At 30.4% G+C, this 22,823-nt stretch overlaps 1 protein-coding gene across 1 annotated transcript in view; it reads left to right on the top strand.

Annotated features, from left to right (window-relative positions):
- Positions 1–2,821: 2,821 nt before the first annotated feature.
- The window catches only part of LOC107437740 (leucine-rich repeats and immunoglobulin-like domains protein 2), a 59,565-nt gene continuing 39,563 nt past the window's right edge, over positions 2,822–22,823 (top strand). The window contains exons 1-2 of the mRNA XM_016049837.4: positions 2,822–3,342; positions 14,803–14,874. Of these exons, the coding sequence (XP_015905323.1) occupies positions 3,131–3,342; positions 14,803–14,874 (284 nt within the window). The 5' untranslated portion in view covers positions 2,822–3,130. The remainder of the gene's footprint in view (positions 3,343–14,802; positions 14,875–22,823) is intronic.

Below are 22,823 nucleotides of genomic sequence, written 5' to 3' on the forward strand. Positions count from 1 at the left end.
ATTTTGAAATTTCCTTGATAAATAGGTCGAATCGAGTAAATTCTTTCATTACTTTTAAACAGTGGAGAAGTTGATAAAAAAATTACTGTCCAACAAAAAAAAAGAAAAAAAGAAAATACTGCTTAAATTTAAAAAAAAAGAAAAAATCTCAGATGATATCTGCCATTTTTTCCTATTAAAGTCTTTAATATATCTATCTAGAGCAGCTGTGGCTCAGTGGATTGAGCGCCTGCATTCCAATGTGGTGATCCAGGTTCGATCTCAGTGTTTGCTGATCAATTCAAATTCTGCTTTCATCTCGCACAGACATGTAATATCCTTAATTCGTGCAGACATGTAATATCCTTAATGGTAGACGGATCATGAGTTTGAATCTCTTGCAGTCGGCCTAAGAATGGGATGTTTTCGTGGTTTTCCTTTCCATGTAATGCAAATGGGGGTTAGTTTTATCAAAATGCCCACCAAGAATGCTAGTTTGTCCCAATGCAGGAGTTTTCTTCTCTTCTGGATTGGGCTCAAAATAACAAGACTACAGAGTTGAACATTGAAAAAAAAAACAACTTAAGAATAATAGTCGTAAACTTAGAAATAATGCATATTTTGTTTTTTGCAATGCCCACCCGGATATTGACTTTCGTTATTTGGGTATCAGTAGGGCAGATTCGTTGACCACTCTTTTAGGGACACCCTATTAGGTGGACCAACGTACTTCCACAGTAAGAAAGACAGAGAGTACAGAGAAGAGAAGGAAACCACATCCATGCCTCATCCGGAGTTTCGGACCAGGGACCTTTCTGAATGGAGGTCATCTCCCTGACCACCATACCGACCGATCGGCGAAATGATGCATATAAATATATATATTTCCGAAGTTGAATCACAGTAAAATAGGACATGATTAACATTCATTTAAAGTGTTTTAAGATGCGAAACGCTTTATTGAAAAATAAAATCCTTTTATTTCACTATAATAAATTTCAAAATGAAATAAAAAAGGGGATTTAGATTTAACCTTTTAAACTTTTAATTCAGCCTAGTTAAAACTTCCTTGAGAGAAACTAAAACCATCATACAATCATTGATAACAAAGGAAGAAATAAAAATTAAGAAAATAACAATAACCATGAATATTCATAATTCAAATAATAATTTGAGTGACTTTCTCTTTTCGCTATTTAAACAATAAATAAATAAATAGAATAAAAGATAAATAAAATTGAAAAATTAAATAAGTAAATAAATAAATATTAAAATAAATAAATAAATGAATGAATAAATAAATTGAGACTCCCCTTTTTTCTCAGTGGTAACAGAATTATTTATTTTCTTCATTTATTGTTTATTTTTCATACTTTGTCCCTCTGAAATATGAATTCTCAAATTCATTAACTATGATAGCCCTACGCTTAATTCAGTAGCCGTACATATTGTTAGCTACGAAGTATCAGCAGTAAGCTAAGCAGTGGCGTTCTACAACTCCCACGGCACGGGGGTTCGCACACCTTACAAATAAATAACACTCTAGGAATTACACTAAAAATATTTTTTTATTAAAAGATAGTGAGAAAAGTGTCTTTGTCCCCTACTACGGCCCCTGAAGTTGCCTACAGGGTTTTACTTTTTTAGGAATATAAAAAAAGTCATAGAAATAGCATATATATATATATATATATATATATATATATATATGGATTTATCTCCTGCAACTGCTTGAGGGAACCTCACTTGAAACCAGTTTTTACAAATGGATCTATCTCTTTCTACTGCTTGAGGGGAACGTCGTTTGCAACCAATTTTTACAGATGGCTTTATTTCTTGCTGCTGCTTGAGGATAACCTCACTTGAAACCAATTTTTACAGATAGATCTATCTCTTGCTTCTGCTTGAGGGGAACTTCATTTGCANATGCTAAATATATATATATATATATCTTTAGCATAGACAATATCCAATATCCTCTAGAAGAAGTGCAGTGATAATTTAAATTTATAATTTTTGAAAACTACCAAACGTTGTCTTAATTCATTTTACAACAAAATAATTACTCAACGAAAATTATTTGAAATATAAATAAAAATTATGTTAAGACTTGAATAAAATAAATTGTTATTTTTAAAAATAAGAAAAAAAAAACAAATATTTATAGTTGTTTTTAATCAGATAATATTATTTCTTATTTATAAAAATAAACAATATCTTATTTATAAAAATAAAAAATAAGAAAAAAAAACAAATATTTAAAGTTGTTTTTAATCAGATAATATTATTTCTTATTTATAAAAATAAACAGAAAAAATAAATATTTTCCTCATAACTATTTTACTTTTTGATTTAATGTTCCGTTTACAGATGTATTTGTTACTATCATAATTATTTTAAATTAACGGGAATAAAAAAGAAAAATATAGCTAAAAATAACCATGAGAAGTTATAGGATAAGTTTGAAAAATAAAGAAAAAATAATTTATCAGAATGTATATAAAAAATAGAAAACACGTCATTTCTATAATTTATCTTTTCATTAATTACTATAATATACAAATTTTTTCAATTTTTTTATGTTTTACCAATATTATATTAACGTTAGTAGTAAAATGCATAAATATAATATAGAACAAAGCAATACGATAAATAAAACATAACCTATCATGAGCGATTAAAAATTATCTTTCCCATTGATATATTCAGTAAAAAAATTCTATCCTTTCCCCCATATAACAAACACTAACAATTCTTTCGGAGGGGAAATAATTCCTTTCAACGCTCCAATTCGTATCACGTGGGAAATCTGAACCAATAGCATCACGAGTTCAAATAGTCTTAGAAATCTGCGCATTCTGTATGGACAATGGTAGCAGAAATCCGTGGGAGTTGTTGAAGGGAGAGTGTGTACTTAGTGACGATAGACGTTTCACATCAAATGTAAACTTTGAATCTATGTAGTTATAAAAATATGATACTATGGATCATGGATACTGGCTGATGTCCACCCGTGGACATCAAACACATTGGTCAAGATGTTATGGAATACATCGAACAGAATGTAAAACTCACATCGAGTTAAGCATAGCGGAACTCGAAACTTGTATCGTGAAGCCTAACTTGCTATTTGAGTTCGTGGCAACGTAATATGGCGCCCTTCAAGCTTATATTTACGTCAGTATTAGTTTTGATTTCTGTCCATATTATGGTTTTAGAGTGTTCTCGGACTTATTGTTCTGGTCCTATGTGCACTAGGACATCGTGTCCTTCTAGTTGTTCCTGTCTTGGCGGTTTAGTCGATTGCAGTCGTCGAGGACTAGTTGACATCCCTAATGATATTCCGTATTGGGTGCAAATTTTGTGAGTATTATATACATTTTTCTTGTTATTAATATTATAATAATGCCTTTTAACTTATTTTATCACTAACGTTGACTCTTAAGTGCCCTCTAATAGAATATGTCATTTAAATGGCAATTCGAAATGTCAATGTTTACATTTGATGGCTGGGATTCGCTAAGCCTAATTTTATATCTAGTAAACATTCGACCTTTCTGAATATGGATCGATGTCTGTCTTTCCCATTTATTTTGATTGAATTGCCACGATCGTTATATTTAATGATTACTTACATTTTTAAATCAGTATTCTCATTTATTCTAGAATTGTTTACGATGTTTAAATTGTTATTTATAGAAATGTAATTGATTTGATATGGTTATTTTATCTACCTACTTCCTACTTATTGGGAATTTTCTTTCTTATTGTAATTCAACACTATTACACATTAGATTCATATCTTTTTATTTTGCAGTATAAGGAACTTTTTTATTAATTCACCAATAATAATATTCTATATTAAATAAAATAAAGAAAGTTAATTCAATATTGACAGGCAATTTCGGACATTTTGACTTTGTCAAAAGCTATTTAATATTGTGTTTATTTTTCATAGCTTATATATAAATATTCATACTGCTCTTCATGTTTGTAAATTTTAATTCATGAGTATCTCTAAGCATCTGTAACTTTTTTTTAATGTAAAATTTCTCTGAGGTTTGGTTTATGTGCTCTCTGCTTCCCCAATGTTCAACTGCAGACCTTGATTTCATGCATGGATACTTATCCGATCTGGAAGTGCATTAAAAAACCTATTGCATCAAAGCTAATATTTGAATATTCGGTACCATTTTTTGTAGCAAACCAACTTCTATGAAACCAATATCACTATTACTATAAAGTTGATTGCAGAGTTAGATAAATAAGAAACTTTCTGTGAACACAATCTCAACTGTAAAACTTTCTGCGTGCTTTGATTAACCCATGTAACTGGTCTTCCTTCGCCGCTACATCATTCTGACAAAATACGCCTGAAAGTTATGGATTTTTTCAAGAATTTAAATTTTAATAAAGCTTAACATGATGAGTTTGGTAAAAATAAAAGCTAAAAATAGAGATCTAAAAGTGTTCTGTGCCACAACTTGTTTTAGGTATTTTAAGAAAAAAGTGTGTAAAGGAAATTTTTATTCACAGAATATTAGCAACACTTTAATAAAAATATTGATGTGAGATATTATTTATCCATTTAATTGTGAGAATATGAATCTCAATGTCTGGTTTTGTCATTGCGTGAATATGAATCTCGGTGTTTGATTTTATAATCATTTGAATACAAATTCTGATGTATTATTTTTAAGTGACTTTAACATGAATCATAATAGTGACTTTTAAAATGTACGATATTTGATATAAAACTGTGAAAATACGAAACACGACAGCGCGATAACTTAAATCGCTGATCTATTAGTAGGAAAAAAATATTTAAACCAATCTCTCTCTCTTTTTCTTTTATTCTGGTATGTGAAAAAAATTAACTTAAGAAAAGCAGATTATTATTTCTTTTCTAGTAATTATAAAAATATTTCCTCGATCAGCGTTTGTGTATATTATATGAGTCTGGTTGTTTGATGTTGATAATAGATACATTTTTTTACACCCCTCTGAATTGTAAGAACAAATGTGTCGATGCGTTTGGCAGAGTTATTTATGAGTATATTAATTTCATAAGTAAAAGATCTATTTGTACCTTTGAATTATCACGTGTGGTGTTTCAAAGCTTGATAGGTTTTTTTACATTTTATTATTGTAATTTAAGTTGTTCTTTTCAAAATTATGTATTAAACAATACTTCATTTTTTTTAGCATTACGTGTAGTGTTTTTAAACTTTCGCTTGTATGACTGTTACCACACACATATCATGATAGCTAAATAAATAAAGGATGTTAAGGTTAAGGAACAATAGTTATTAATAACGAGGCAAATTTTACCTGATACTTGATCAAGGACTCTCCTTGTCTTCGTAGTTGGACTCTGGTAGTCATATGTTCATGTGTTTGGTTTGGCTGTTCAATGACGGTTATAAAATCTGTCCACTCACTAATATCTAGGCAAAAAGTGGAATGTAAGACTTCTGTCAGGAAACTGCTTGGACGTTGTGTGTCAAACGTGGAGAAATACACTAAAAAAGAGTGTTGATATACGTAAAACTGTTACATATAAGCAAATGATGATTTAACATTGCATGTCCTAAATGTTATTTATGTTTTAATGCTGTTTAATACTACCTCTGTGTATTCAAACAAAAGTACTTTTGATAATGATTTTGAGTATTGGGCCTTTAAGTCTATGTGTTTCACGTTCAAATTCTCTAGATATATTAAAATAGTATTAACACTGAATCATGCTATGAATAATTTAATATTTACATATCTAATGTTGGAAACAATCAGCAGTTTTTTTTAAGAATTTTTTATTAGTGGTCAATGTAAAAGTTTCCATATACATTTCACATGTTAAATAAATGAAAGTTATTATTAGTTCTTGACAAATAATCACAGTATATAAATAAAAATTTTGTAAGGAACTTTCTGAAAATCAGTAGGGAAGATTTCCGTATCGTGATCTGAGGAAGAAAAATCGCCAAGTCTTGGGAACTTCACAGAAAGGGACTAAGTCGAAAGGTGTAACTCGTAACCACCCCCAGGCAAACTTACACGTAATTTTTTTTAAAAAATTTGCAAGTTTAAACCTATTAGGCACCTTGGCGATTGTAGTTGGCGCGACAGATCAGGATACGGAAATATCCCCAGAAAAAGAAAGAACATGCCTGACAAAGAAAGAGTGTGTACAATTAACATAGAATGTGTCATTTTAGTAATTTTTTTAAAGCCTTTCTTTTAAATATATTTATATCTTTTTATTGGCTAAGCATAATTTTTTACATTTTTCCTCGTGTTTCAATTTTTATCATGGTTTATGAACTATTTTTCTTGAATATGTAAGTGGTTGTGTGTAGTGAGAAGGGAAAAAATAATTTCAATTCATTTTTTTTTTTTTTAATTTAGAAATTATCTAAAAGAATTCAGTTACATAGTTTTTTTAGAAAAGCACTGGTCATTGGTCATTTTTTTAATGCCATTCCATGGTTTCTGTAGAATTTCTGCAATTTTGCTTTATTGGTAATAATGTGATGACAGTAATTACATCTATATTAAGCATGTAATAATAAACCAGTGTTATTATTTTCTTAAGATCTGTATTACTTTTAATTTTAAAATAATAATTAAAATGCTATTTAGATGAAATAGCTGAGTTAAATTAATGAAATACTGATTTTTGAAGTATGCAATTAAAATTAATTTTTTTCATGACAGCTTAAAAAAATAATTTTTCAAGTAATTCAAATCTTTTAAACATAAACTTATTTAAAAATGTTTAAAACTGCAATGCTAAATGGGAATATTGGAAACCTTACTGAGTCGGGTGTTATAATTTCACTAGTTCATTGATTCAATAGCTCCTGAGATTTCGAAAGAAAAAAAAAATTATTGTGAAACAACTAAATTCCTTTATGTGTAGTTTACAATTTAACAAATGTAAATGCATTAAAAAAATAAAGATATTCATCTTCAGTGTTGCGTAAATATCTATCTGTGCTGTTTTAATTCCTACTTTTGCAATCTTCAGCTGTAGTAAGTAAAAAATGTATGCATTATAATTATTTTTTGGGGGGGGGGTGAATTCTTAATTTTAATGAATGAAATTCTATTTTTGCCAAATCATAAATGCATGCATGTTTAATGCCAGAGTTCTCCCTAGGAATTTTTTTTTTTAAAGGAGGGCAATCACCATCCACAGTTAAAATTTATTAAACTGTGTGATATGTAATAATGAATAATTAATAATGAATTGAATATGTAGTAATGAACTTTAAAAATTTTTAAATGATCCTCTTATACNAATCAAAAATTTTCAGTGGCTCTTTAAAAGCGGGAAATTTTGTAAAATTGTAACTTTTGGCTCTTTCATTTCAAAAGGTTGCCGACCCCTGTCTTATACTATTTTTTATATATATATATTTCTAAAAATAATTATCTCTCACTATTAAAATCGGAGAAAAATTTGTAGTTTATAAAAATAATTAAAGGCTTGCTAATAAACAATCTCTGTGCATAATTTTCTTAAAAAAATATATAATCTAAAAAAAAGGCTAATAAACAACTTGAAAGCCTTTTTTCGATGACTCAAACTGAAAATGAACATATAAAGGTTCCCTTTGTTTTTTAAAAAAGGTATTTATTTAAAAATTAATTAAAATTTAAAATCCTTATAAATTTTGCTAATACCACCCTCAAAAATAGATTCTTATAGAAATTTAACGGGTTGCGAATCATCCGAACTAAGTAAATATTTTAATAATCAAACCTATAAAATCAGATAATTTTACCTGTGTGTAATTATTATTTAAACATGGAATTAATTTTTTAAAAATGGAATAGGAATGTGTGGCTTTAAGGGAGGTATGGCGGCTTATTTTTACGAAAAAGGGCAAAGAGGGCGCATTTATCGGGATTAAAGGTCAAGCAGGGCGGGCCGCCCTTCTGAAAACGCTTAGAAAGGATGCTGCCAATATATACTGAGAGATTAGGCATTTTGGCAAAGATAATAATTGCGATGCATTGACAGAAATTATCTGTAACTTTTAAAATATGAAAATTAATTAGTAGTATTTCACTAAATAACAGCTAGTATGATGAATTTGAAGGATAGCAAAATTTTATCCGTAAAATATCGACCAAAAAAAAAAGTTTTTTTTTTTTTAAAAATTTTAATATAAATACTATACGTGAAAAGTGAAGGTAATCTAAGATCATTGAATTTGAATAAATGAATTAGTGCACATGGTTTAGAAATTAGAATAGTTTTTACTGCGTGATAGTTTGCTTAATTTAATAACTTTTTGTAGTTTCCTGATGCTCTTAAGGTATGGTTTCTTTTTTAGGCAAGTATCTTTTTTAGTTAGCTTGTAAAGAAATTATCATTCCATTTGTAACGCACATGAGTTTAATGCCTAAATTGTATGAAATATTATACGAAATTTCCTGACTAACGATTATTTTTGACATCATTGATTTCGAACTTTTCGTTTATGATAGAAAGAAGCCGTCTATATTTGCTTATACGATTGATAAAAGACACTTTAATTTTGATTTTAAAACAAGTCTCTGGTCCAAGTTTTTGAAATTCAAATAAATTGGACGATAGTTGTAGAAGTGTTACGAGTCCATCTTTTTCATATGTTTATTTTAAGTTTCGGTCAACTATTTTAAATTAAATTTGAAATATAAATCTTTTTTCTTTCTTTCTATTCTGTTTCTTCGCTTTAAGAGTGCAATTAATTGATTGTCAAGTTATAAAGCTGTATCTATGTTTCCCCCCCCCTTTTATTCACTACTTTGATCAACATCTCTTTTTACTGTTTTCAGCATTTTATGAAGCATTATTGTTTTTCGAATTTAAAGGTGCTTAAAACTTCATTCAAGAGTCTTGATTTTCTCGGTTGTTTAGTATAACTAGCTGGGGTCGTTAGCCTTTCCTTAACTATTAATGTTCGGAAAATTTAATTTTAATTGAATAGTTGATGGATATATTTCCTCATTAAAGGCTGGATAGATTCCAGCTCCTGATGTTGTTGTGCATGGTTCATTGACCACCGACCTCTCTTCTCATACAAAATCCATGATCTATTATGACTGGATTTTTACAGCTGACTGTGTGTTGTTGCAGACGACGATTTGTAGAGCACCCTTCTCTACTTATTCCTCCCCCCATTATTTATAACTTTCTAAACGGTGACTCACTTCTCCTTCCTTACATTGATTTTTCTGGATAAAGCCCAAAAATCTCTCTTCTTCCATCACAGAGTGGAAGGGAGTTATGTCGATATAAAAGTATTGCAGTGGTTGGTTTAAATCAGTGGTTACCAACTGGCGGGCGGCACCTGGCCCACGAAGCCTTTTTTTGTGGCCCGCGAACTAAAGTATAAGTTTTCATTTTTTTGCGGACAATTCTTTTAAAAAAATCTATATGGGTTTAAAATACTTTTCTTTCATTAAAAAAAAAACACTAATTTCTTCGTTTCTGTGAAATTTAACATACCAACGGCGCAAAAAAATTTTTTTCTCAGGTTTTGCATCCTAGAAAGTATTTATTCAAGAAAATATTTATTATTATTTGTAATTCAATACTTTTGTTTTGAACAACTTGATACAAATCTGACAGTAATATTTAATGTTCGTTTAAACATGAGAGTCCTATATAAAATTTTGGCAAAGTTGCGGCCCGCCATTTGACTGATGTTTTTAATTGTGGCTCCCGGCCTCATGTAAGTTGGAAACCCCTGGTTTAAATGAAACGAGTTTTATGTAATGTAAAGAAGAGGTTTAAAATTTTAAGGCGATAGATTTATTATCACTAAAGCACAGGTTTTGATGACATTTGCATTTTTGGGTTCTTTTGTTCTTTGAGGCATTTTTTGAGGTTTCGGGGTATCTTTTTTTGGGGGAGGGGAGGCATAGGGTATTTTTATAAGTACTGCCTCATTCTTACAGCTTGCACACATTTTAACTGAGCTTTACAATTTAATGCATTACAATTTCTCTAGGAAATAGAATAATTCTAAATTATGTCAGTTTTTTAAAAATACGCTTTTGACTGAATCCACAATCCGATCCTTGACGAATCCACACAGCTCAAAAACTACATTAATTATTTTTATATTGAAACTCTGAACAATATTATCAAAGATGTTTTTTATTTTAAGAATATTTTATGATAGTGTAAAAGCGTTTTTTGCCATTTTTAAGAAAATTTTTTAGGTCACTCAAATCCAGGTTGTACTTATCACAAAGGTCGAAGCATGTTTATCAAAAAAGTAAAATAATTAAAAATAAATAATTGTCAGATTAAAAGAAATTTCGTTCTTCCGGAACAATTTCTTTTTTCTTCTTTTTGCTTTTTGTAATTTCAAAAAAAAGAAATTTTAAAGCACAAGTATGACACAACTTTTCGTGTTTAAGTTAGGAATCTATATGAAATTTTTAGTTTTCGTTACCGCATGCGCATGTTTTTCAATTTTCAACTTAACTCTGTAGAAACTTGAAAAAGAATTAATGCTGATAAAACTTCCATGTTATAGAGGTAATTTTTTGTTGCTACTTTCCATTTTTGAATTTGAAACCTAAATTTTGTAGTATGTATGTTTATTTTTTAATTTGTCAAAATATAGATTTAAGTGAATATGTATCTATAGCGGTAAATTTTTACCGTCATGAAATTTAGGATTTTGCTATAAATAAAGTTTCTCGTGCTACAACTTAATGTGTTATTATTATGTTTTCTTCTGTATTTGTTGTTTTTTGGACTAAATGATTAATTTCTTTTTTAGTCGATTAAAGAAAAGATTATTTATTTTTTCGACTAGCCCTACCATTTGCACTATATTCCGTTCTTTGATTTTTGATTGTTAATTTTATTTTATTTTTTTATAAAAAGGGCGATTCTACATATGATGAATAAATTTCGGTTTTTCTGTTTCTGTAAAATTTAGACACTTTCTAAAGCAAACATACTTTTTTTTGTTATTTATAAAATTTTGGATAACATTGATTTAAAAATGAAATCGTTATGAAATTAAAAGAAAGGTAGAAAGAAGCGTGGCGGTAAGTTTCTTTCTATCGCATATTATGCTGCTTTTTGAAAGGAAATTTCTTTTTATTCTGGCTCGACGAACTTTTTGTAGATTTCTGAAGATAGCTTTTTTTTAAAAAATGAAACGTTTTTTATTTGTAACTGGTGATACCATAAAATAGTTCATCCATTTTTTTCTCATTATTTGTGTGAACAGATGCTCCATTACTTTAAAAGTAGTGGCTTAAAAATAGCGGCACAAAATTAAAAATAATTACATTTTGGAATTTTATTTTCTACTTCAAATAATAACTGAAATTTGATTCAGCAATAAAGTACAGTCAATTCACATTTATCCATGGATTATTCGCTTTGTGGCCGAAAGTTATAAAATAACTTAGCCTGTAAAAGAAAAGCCAGGATAATGGGTCATCATATCAATTTTATAGGACGTAATTTTTTATGGCAAATAAAAGCTATGTTTATTATGATATTCCTTCCAAAATGCTATAATAATTCATACAAATTTTGCATAGTACTGCAGTAATGCATACAAAAAGTTGTTCTTCAGCTTTCAGCCAAACCGTGGATTATCATCCCATTGTTAGTTCGTGTTCGACTAGACTTGGAATTGCTGAATGTAGGTCTATTGTCATAAAATAATATTTTTGTGCCCATATTGTGTATGGTTGTAATATTATTTGTACCCTTTGCTGTCCAACTACGTCACGTCACTTTCAAGTTTCTACGTCTTTAAGGGCCATTCACTTAACACCTTAAAAATTGATCAAAATGTCATTTAATAACTGAATTTGATCCTCAACAATTTTTAAGTTACTATCATATACTATTTTATGTGTATATTTCAAAAAGTAATGTTTACTCATTGTCTAAATCCGAGAAATTCGCAGTTTGTAAATAATAAAGGCATCCTAACAGACAATATCTATGCATACATTTTTTTTTCAAAAACGTAATCTGAAAATACAATTTTTTGATAAACAGCATAAAAGATTTAAATAAATATTTAAAATCACTTAAAAAAATTTATTAGTAAACTACTTTGAAAGAAAGATAAACGTAAGAAATTTTACCAGTGGAGAATATTCCTAACAAAGTAACTTTGTAATAGTAATCAGATTATACCTGTAAACATAGAAAATTTTTTTGTGTCATTATTATTAAAACAGTTAATTATTTTTTATTAAAAATGTGATATAAATAAAAAGGCTATGTTTTTAAGGAATGACGGTTTATTTTTACAATAAGGGCCAATAGGGCGGTCGCATTTATAGGGATCTAAGGGCAGGTCGCCCTTCTAAAAACACTTAGGCAGAACACCGGATTTAGTATGATATATGAATTCATGTTTTGCATACTTTTTATTTGTAAATGAAAGTGTTATTCCGTTTTTAGCAACAACAGATACAACAATTTAATAAATATGATTATTTAGTTTTTTGCATACTTAGTTTCGTGCACACGTTTTACGATTACTACAAGGAGAGGGGTGCACGTGTCGACGTTTCTAGAAAGAGCATCCAATAACGATAAAATCTTATTATTTTTATTATACGAGCAAATATTTTTAGCAAACACATATTTGGCTGTAGGACATTTATGAAAAGTTATTGATTTTTAAACGTTAATTATGACGTCTGAGGACGTTAAATGCTAGGGAGGAAGATTTGCTACAATTACATAGTTTTTTTTTTTTTTTTTTACTTTCCTTTTTTGCATGAATATTTTCCAAAAAAGTTTTGTTGGATGATTTTTTTACCGGAAGATAATTTTGCTTATAGTTATTAAATCTGTACTTTTTTATGTCTTTTTCCGGACAATGCATTCCTTTTCTAGAGGTTTGTGCCACAATAAACTTTTTATTTTGTCAATTTTTCAATTCTTGTGAATATATGATATTTTAAAACAGACTAGTGGCGGCAAATGGTCCATTCATATTTTTTCCACCCACATTTTTTTTTTTAGGGAAAAGTTGTGAAACAGAAATAATAATAAAAAATGGAGCGACTGAGAAGCTAAAAGATTTTCAATAAATTTCTATGAGAACGTGTAAGACTTTTAAAACGAGTAAGCCTAGGGGCTGTTTCGTGATTCCAACAGATGCGGTCCTTGGGTGGGTTGACTTGCTAGATTCAGAGGCGTGACATATTACATAGGTGATAACCGGTGTCAAGCAGCCTTTTATATCTGCCTATTATATTTTATTTTATATGTTGTTGTTTCATTATTGTTCGAGGGTTGTGAAAGGAACATCTGAAATTTTAAATGGGTCGTGGATAAATAATTTGTTCCTCATACACTAATGAGCTTTCTCTCTTGCCTCAACATTTCTTAAAATCTTAATTTTGGATATTTTAGCTGTGAATTGTGCTTATAAAAGTTAATTTCATTTCACCATGTGCTTAGTTGGAAGCACGTTTCTTATCAGGGGCGTAGCCAAGGAAGGATATGGATATTTATATGCTCATGTGTTTAAAAATTACAAAAAAAGAGGAGGGGGGATGAGAACTTGACTATAAATATATGTCCGCCGCCCCCTCGTCAAAATTTTCTCTTTTCCCCCGGGAGTAGTAATACTGACTTACTGGAAGGGATTTTGTGTATAAAAATTATTTTAATTAATGTCTTTAAAGTTAGAATTTTTTTTTTAACTTTTCATTTGAAAAATTAGAAGTAAAAATTCCAATATCAAGATATTTAAAGATTAGCATTTGATCGAAATTAAGAACATTTTAAAAGGTTAATTGGGTTGGGTGATATTTTTTAATGCTATAATTTGATCAAACTTTAAAATGCAATTATAGTTAAATCTTAATATCAAACTATGTTAGTTTCCGAGTGGACTTATTCTACTTTTAAAAATAATGGTTCATTTATATCTTTATGTAATATAGTAGGGGGTTAAAATTTTATAATAACATATAAAATTATAGTTGTATCTCTGAGATAAATCTGGAGAGTTCAGAACCGTAATTGAATATTTTCGTTATAAAAACAAGCTGATATTAATAGAGTTTGTGCATTCATCACATTGTAAGCTCTAAATTACTTTTAACTCTTCAACGGTAATTTGGAATAGCATATTAATAGAATTTGCACCGAAATATAATAATTGTGAAACGGTTAATAAGTTTAAGCACAAATTCAAATAAATTAATCTTTAAATATAGCGCAATTAAGATATGGAATTACTTTAAAGAAACAACTCGTTTCGCTTTAAACTCTTAAATTTACAAAACAATCAAAATCACAAACGTAATAATAATAGAGAAAAGTAAATATTGCTGGTAAATACCATAAAATTTAGGTTGCAGAATTATTTTACAGAAAAACAATGCCGTTATGACTTATTAATTTTTATGCTGATGACAACCAAAAAAATATGAAATTTAATGTTGGAAAACTGGATTCTGCCATGTGATTTTTCCGGCCAATGAGAATCCACCGACAACACTGGAAAACTGCTACGCCATCATTAGTAGATTTTTATAATTAGTTAGATATGAAGTGTTTGTCAAGATCAGTTTTAATTTAACATATTTTAAACATATTTTGTAACTGCTGGAAAAAAATTCCCTTCTCATGCTGGGTAAATAAATCTGGGTTATTCAATAAATATAAATCGACCATAAGAAATTTTCTTTTGGGAACTAACTTTATTTTATTTTGTATGTTTCTATCCTTGTTAACTTCTACGAATGTTTGTTTTCATTTCTTTCATACTACTGTTGGTTTTTTGTTTTTAACGACTTTTTAATTTTTCATTCTAGGGATTTACAGAATAATGACATCGCATCTATCGGGGAATCTTCTCTCAGTGGTCTCCATAACCTAACAGAACTGTGAGTGTAATTTTTTTAAAATTCAACTTTCAAACTTCCAGTTTATTAGACAATATTTTTAATTCAATTTTGTCACTCAGAAAATATTTTAAAATTATTTTTTTCCTTATTTATAAAGCAAATGCTCACTTCGAAATGTAATTTATCCTCCTTGGTGTCGGAGTTTTTTTTCTTCTTTTAAATTAGAATTAAAAATTATGAGGTAGAAGAGAAACTCGATTCGAGAAACCTTTTGGACAGTTTTATAGCTTAAAAAAATATCTTATTGTTTGAGTAAAGATCTACCCATCAGGGGTCTGTCTGAAGAAATTTGGGTACGTTAACGGACCCTTCACAAAATATTTTAACTTGAAAACGGATCTTTCACAAAATAATTTATCTTTTAATCGGACCTTTCACAAATTTGTTTATCTTCATTATTGTTTTGTTAATCGAATAAGCCCTTCTCAGGAAGGGGGGGGGGGAAGACAGATGTAAACGAACTACATTTTGTCTTTGGCAGTTTTTTTGTTTTTCTGTCTTTTTGTCTTCCTTTATTCGTCCGAAATGAATATTCAGCGTCCAGCAGTATAGGCTAAATACCAAATATTTATATGTCTAAATACTTAATATTTATATTATTGTCATCGCTAATTTAGTAGCTGCAATTGCTGTTTATTTTTTAAAATTTAATTTTTTTAATTATAATTTTACAGTGTTGAGCATAATCTTGTATGTCTTTACAATTTAAAAACTCCTTGAAAAAGTTTTTTTGCAGTAATGGACCCTATTTGCACAAATTTACAAAAGCGGACCCTGGTTGAAAAAATGTGACTTAACCTTTATTTTATATTCACCAATTACGAGTAATTTTTTCCCAATTTTACAAAAAAGGACCTTTCCCGAAATGTCTAGACAGACCCCTGCCCTTTAAAAATATTCTGCCATATGCAAATAATGCTAAAAGTTAAAGTTTTTTATTTTTATGTAATAATTTAAATTAATTCACTAAAAGCATTAATTAAGTTAGATGAATTGAATTTATATGAAAGAAAATATATTTTAGATATTTATGCATAAACTTTTTAAGAAATTAACTCTCAGAAGAGAAATATTTTGAGTTGTTTGATAGATTTTTGTGGCAAGTTAAAGCTCCACAGTATAGACACTTATCATAAGCGTAATGAAATTCAACATTATTATCTTTATAGACCGTACGTTGATGTCTTTTTCTTATTGTTACCATTGAAAGAAGTGATATTCTGTTCGCCAGAGAGGATTGCTGATGAAATATAAATTATATTCAAGGACAACTCATAACATCATTCTACATCATATTATATTTACTGTATTTCCCCATGTTTCTTATGTCAATCAATTCTACTGCAGAAGATGCTTAAAATTTTCTCGGAAAATTTTTTCCGCCTCTCCAAAGCGAAATCCGCGCTCTCCAAAGAATGTTGGTCATTTTCGAATTACCGAGGAAAAAAGAAAAAAATATTCTTTACCATGAATCCTAACTTGCCCGATCCAGAAACCTTTCTCTCCCCCCCCCCCTATAAACCGGCCCTCGCTGAGCCCTTCTCACCTCTAACGAATAGCCATATGATGTGATTTTTTTAAAATTTAATTTTATTATTATTGCCTGTATTTTTGGCCCCGATTTCTGAACAATCCTTTACCCATGAGCCGCGATGACTCAGGGGATAGAGCGTTCGCCTTCCAATGAGGTAAACTAAGTTCGAATCCCAGCGATGGCTGGTCGATACGAATCCGCCTCCGGCTTGCACCGACCACAGTGCTGACACAGTTCTCGTGGTCTTCCTCTCCATGTAACGCAAATGTGGGTTAGTTCCATCAGAAAGTCCTCCACGAAGGCAAATTTCTCCCAATACTTGATCCAAGAGTTCTCTTGTCTGCTGGATTGGGTTCAAAATTACAAGGCTACGAAGNATCCCCCCCCCCCAAAAAAAAAAATTGGGTCGGCTGTTCAACGACGGTTATAAAATAAAATAAAATCCTGCGCCCATGCGAGCTAACTTCTATCCAATCTTGATTCGAATTGTGGTTCCATTCCTTCTCTATTACAATTTGTATTTGCACTGGTTGATCGTGTTTGAAGGTAACTGAACCATAATTTTCGACGCCTTCATGTTTAAATATCTAAAGACTAATATCGTTCTTTAAACCCTTTTAAGACTTTCTCTACCTGCACCATGCGCCATGCATATAAAAATTATCTTAACTCTAGCCCATTCCGCCCACTTTATTATCCACAAGGTGTACTATCTGAAAATCTTTTTCTCATGTAAGGCGCCAGACTCTATTACATGCATCTCATCCAACAACACCTTCTGCAAGATGAAAAAAAAAAAACTAATAATAAGGACTTGTAGAACTTTTTCTTCTCTCCTCTTCGAACTTTTCGTTCCTTCCCATCACGTCCCTCCCCCTTGCGCATTGGTATGACAGCAGGGGGGATGTTCTGAGATTTAACCGATGGGTGGTGCGTGTGTTCACCGTATTGCAGCTTATAACATTCTATTCTCTCTCTCTTTTTTTTTATTATTTGATATTAGATTTCCCGTTCTTAATTTTTTTCCCTGCACATTTCGTGCAGAGTGGCGCCTCTGTGTGTCATAAATCTCATGTCTTTGACAGGCGTATTGCTCTAGGTGCCTGTGCATAGTTGGGGGTGGTTGATATGACCCTGATTTGTTCCGGACCGGAACTGTCCAGAAATTCCACAATTCAGAAGATATCTATCTTCAATGTTGAGTGCTGTACGGAAAGGTGCTAAACTTCTCTCAAAAAGTACTTATATGTAGTTTTATGGAGTTCACATTTGCAGCACTAAAGTGTTTGTATAATTAGCGTTGGGGTTTTTAAATGCTATTTTTTAAATTACGCTAGGGATAGGTTGGACAGTTTGGAAAAAAGATAATTGACCAGAAATTGTTCTTTTTCTTAGAAATATTTGCGAATTATGTAATTTTTATCACATTAAACAAACAGGGTGGCTAGCTACTCTTACTAAATCCAAAGTAAAACAAGAAATTTTCAGGGAAATTCGCTAACTGGATATACAGTGCTCAAAATAAAAAAAATGAAATACCAAAAATAACATTTGATCTGGTCATCGGATCCTCATGTACTAGGACTCAATGGTTTAAAGGGATGGCCAGAAACATACTTCATTAATTAGTGCGAACGATAGTTTTAATAACGAAAACAGATCCTCATAAACGAACCTTTTTTTTTAAAAAAAATACGATTTTTGACTCTCAAAATAAGGTAAGTAGCCGCAATCTGAAAAATAAGGTCAGGAAAGCGGTCGAAAAATTTTTGCACTTAATTGTAAAATTCGTTTATTGGAAGATAATTCCCCCTCCCCCCCGCAGAAAATAATATTTAATAATTATTTATTACTTTTTAATATTTTATTTCATATTGGTCGGAAAAATTTGATTAGTAAGGTATACAAAGATTATTTTAAAGAATATAATTATGTATAACAAATTACAAAATTTAAGCGAAATCAGATGTTTCTCAAGAAATCAAATTTTTTAAGATTAGCAGATAGCACATAAAACGTACGTAATAAGCTTTCAATGGCTGATGATGATATTTATTACTAATAATTTTATTATTCATTGTTGATTTAGCGATAAGAAAACTAGTTATTTCTTTTCAAATTTAATCTCTTCAAAATGAAATTAAATGTAATCTTTTACTTATGTAAAATATTTGCAGATGAATTTTTTTTTTTTCATTAATGAAATAAAAATTGAAGGGAGTGTCCAAAATAATAGTTCTAGAAATTTTCACAAAAAATTTTTTAAAAATAATTTGAATAATTTTATTTGATATAAAGTATCTTAAATTTAAAAATATACATTATAGGTATATAGTAATATTTGTTTACACAAAATCTTTTCAGTATTTCGAATAATTGTGAATTTCTTTTTCTCCCACTTCCAGTTTACATTAAGTTGAAATAATTTTTTCCCAAGATTTCAAATTCAAGAAAAAATATTCTTGTTTCATATGTAATACCTTTTTACAGTCCATATGTAATATGGATTAGAAATCTATATGTAATATGTATATTTCTAATTTAAAAAAATATATTACATGTATAAATTTCGACATAATTATTTTGCTAATGCTTGTGTTGAGCAAATTTTTTTCTCTCCTCCCTATAAAAAAAGCTTGCGGGTCGTAATAGTTCTGTATCAGGCAATACTGATAATTCAAACTTATCTCCAGTGAGATTGTCTCTCAGTCAATTTGTGAAGAGTCCCGTAGCTCTAACAATAATATTCTGCTATTCATATTATTCAACGTGGAGGCCCTCCTATGGGAGGCAGCATAGGTGGGTTGGGGTGTGAATGCTCTGCAGGGGGGCGTAGACCTTGACAGCTCCTTAATTTTCTCCCCCCATTACCCCATCTAGTGAAGATTGAGGAAAGGCAGGTTATGCCTGGAGGATTTGTTGTTTCATTTTACTGTTCTATAATATTTAATACGTTATTTGATGGTTGGTTTTTCATTTTTCTGTTAGGATTCGGCACATTTGTTTTAAAATAAGGATATCGAATGATCTTCTTTTCTCCTCCCCACATTTAAGTGACTTTATTATCCTGGATTGTTCCAAGAAATATCCAATTGATAGCATCTTTAATGAATGGCGTTTGCAGCGTCTTTTAATTGAGTATTCCGTTAGTCGAAAGCTTCTTAAAAAATTTTGATAATTTTTTTTTTTTTACCTTTGTGGCGTTTGATTTTGGATCAATGCGTCGTGTTTTCTCGGAGACGAAGCCCTAAAAAAACCCTAGGGATTTGGAATTTTTACAGTTCGTCCCTTTGTGGGGGAATTTCTTAGAAATCTGTTCTTTAATTATGGCGTACAATTTGCTACCAGTAAGTTAGTTACGGTCTACTTTTTAGTGGGTGTGAGGAGATTGTATATTGTTTGTACGTGTTTCTCTAATTAAATCCAGTACATTTGTAGAAAAAAGATGTCTCTTACTGAAATTTAATAGCAAAAAAGATAATAAAATGTAACGAGGTTTTTCTTCGAATAACAAGTTTTCAGAAAGAATTTATAGCAGACAAAAAATAATACTCAATCGATGCTAAGACTTACGTAAACTCGGAACTTAATATTTTTTTATGAACAATTGTCTGTTTCTACTTCAATAACGAATATTCTTTCATATAACCTAAATTTTTCAATTAAATTTATTTATTTTGAACCTTCAACCCGAATCTCTGGGTACTGGCTTTGAAGGAGTCACAAAAAATTTTACGTTTTATTGCAAATAACTTTAATTGTGGTTTCAACTTTTTCTTCTTCTTAATATTTTGTTTAAAACTTAGACTGTGCTTTCTTCTATTTAGCGTGGAACTTCTAATTAAATTAAATGTTCAAATAATTTATCACTTCCAAAAAGTTTGCATGTTTCCAGACTGTTAAAGGTACTTTTACCAGTGCAGTAAAAAATAAATAAATAAATGTACTGTATGTGTTGGTGTAAAGGTGTCCTTCACAGTATCAAAATACTTTTTTACCCGATACATTTCGGATTTATAACGTTGGTAATTTAAATCCTATTTTATTGTTTTAACTTCATCTTCATTTTAATATTTTTATTTAGTCAGTAAATTATGTAATTTTTAGTGAAATTGGCAGTAAGTTAACTATATGTGGAAAGAATATTGATTGTTAACATATGTTGCATAGTAATTTGCTGGATTAATAATAGAAAAAAAGTATTTTTTTTTTTTATTATTCTTACCACATTGTTAAGAAAATAATTAAAATTTTTTACTTTGTTATAAACTCCTATTTCTCGATAAAGTCAATTTTAAAATTTTGTGGATAAGGGGGTGAAAAGTTTTAACGGGTGCCAACAGACGCTACTGGGGAAGTAAGTTATTTAAAAATTGCAGTGTTACAATAAATAAAGTAAACGAGGTCGCTTATTATGAACCAGGCGGGGATCAGAGTCCATCTTCGTAATTAAAGTTTTCAGAGAGGTTAAGAAATTTTTTCTAGTTGCGTAGTACGGCGTCCAATAGTCGAGTCCCCAGGTAGGAATCGCCAAACGTAAATAAATGTGTTTAACCCCTTGCGTAATGTTTGCCTGGCTAAAAGTTATTGATAGTGCAATGTTCCATATTCATATGCAACTCAAATGACCTTGAGTGTCACACCTCAATGTCGGGAACGGTGAAGAATTCCTGCTTTTTCTTCTTTTTTTTAATGAATTATCGCTGGCTTCTATTCTAAAGATCGTTCCATCGCAAAAAAGAGGTGTGGCCCAATATTTAGTCTAATCCATCCTATTTGCCTCGATGATCAACCTCTTGGAAATGAGTTGACAAGTTGCTCCTGCTTGTTGCCACTACCACCTAATCTGAAATTCGCATCTCTCTGTCGCGCCCTGATTTTTATTTTTTTAATAATACGTATTCCTTTTTTTTTTTCGTTTTGCACCATGCAGGAAAGGGTTATTCCTATGAATTGTGGACGCTGAACTTGTGTGAAAGTGGTTGGTCTCTTTAATTAATGAACCGAGAGACGAGACGAAGGGAGTTTAAAAAGTTGTGTCCCCCCTCTTTCGCTGCCAGTTGCAATTAACTTTTTAACGTTGTTATGAAGAGTTAATCAAAAGACCCGGAGCTTGCGTTTGTGTAAGATCAGTAACAAATTTAGTTTTTATCTGTAAGAATACATAAATACGACCAACTTAATGTAAATTTTAGCGACCTATATATGTTGTTTATTTTTCTCTATCAGAGGCAAGTTGCTACAAAATTCATATTTTTTAATGCAATTAAAATCATTATTCTTGTGAATAAATCGTCAAATCGTTGCAAAAGTAATAGATGAACAAAAAGTATTTTGAGTTTTTTCCCCTCCCTATTCTAGTTCTATGTACTCGACTCAAGGGTTTGCCAAGGCTTTGTGAAGAATTTACTCAGAATTTCGTGAATCAGAAATAAGCGTTAATATTCTTCTTTCGAACAGGAACCCATAATTGGTAATTTGTAACGTTGAGGACCTGTTTTTGTGTGTTTGTAATTCATAGAAAAAGTTTTTACCCATTTACAGAGATTATTGAAATGAAACAGAACAGTGCTACTTAACGGGTTATATCTTTATTGCTTGTTAGGGTATGCCTATTGTAAACGTATGATAGACAAAAAATTTATATATTTTTAACTGTAATGACAAATAAATAAGGATAACTTAAAAACAAGATAACATAAGAGAGTTAACATAGTAAAACAAACGCCGTATATTAATCAACAACAACGCGCCCATATGGTAGGTCCTTCTTGACGAAGTAATATGTCATTCAGAATTTAAACAAAACTAATTTCGCCTAAGTCGAGGAGTGGGACTGTTTTACTCCACTCTCTCCTAATAAGTATAGATAGGCGCTTGACATATTAGGTGCAATATCCACTTTCATAATCTTGCAAAACACTGATAAAAAAATTGCACTCTAATGAAAATAGTCATTTGTGGTTTTGATGTGGTGTCGACGAAATATAGAACGTCCCCCTTGTTGCTTTTCATCCCCCCCCCTTAGAAAATAATTTCGTTTTAACCCCGCTTATCACGTGCTGGTATATCTTTCCTTAAAATATGAGAAATGCAGGGTGGCGTATTTATTGCTTCATATTAGAATATGTTTAGTAAAGCCATATTTATGACTATTGATCGATTCTTTTGGGACCGGCGCCTTCACACCCTTCCAGGCTTTACAAAAAGTGTCGCGTATTTTTTTATATCGATTTTTCGGCCAATTCTATCCCAGAAATAAATAAGCCTGAATAGTAAATCCCATTTTGTATACTATGGCTGGCCAGCGATACCCCGTTTGGACTGAAAGAACTATTCAGGTCAAAAAGTGACCCCACTTGTTGCATACCCCCACTATTTTGCCTTTATTATA

Source organism: Parasteatoda tepidariorum, chromosome 3 (assembly GCF_043381705.1).
Source record: "Parasteatoda tepidariorum isolate YZ-2023 chromosome 3, CAS_Ptep_4.0, whole genome shotgun sequence".
In the NCBI taxonomy this organism is placed as follows: domain Eukaryota; kingdom Metazoa; phylum Arthropoda; class Arachnida; order Araneae; family Theridiidae; genus Parasteatoda; species Parasteatoda tepidariorum.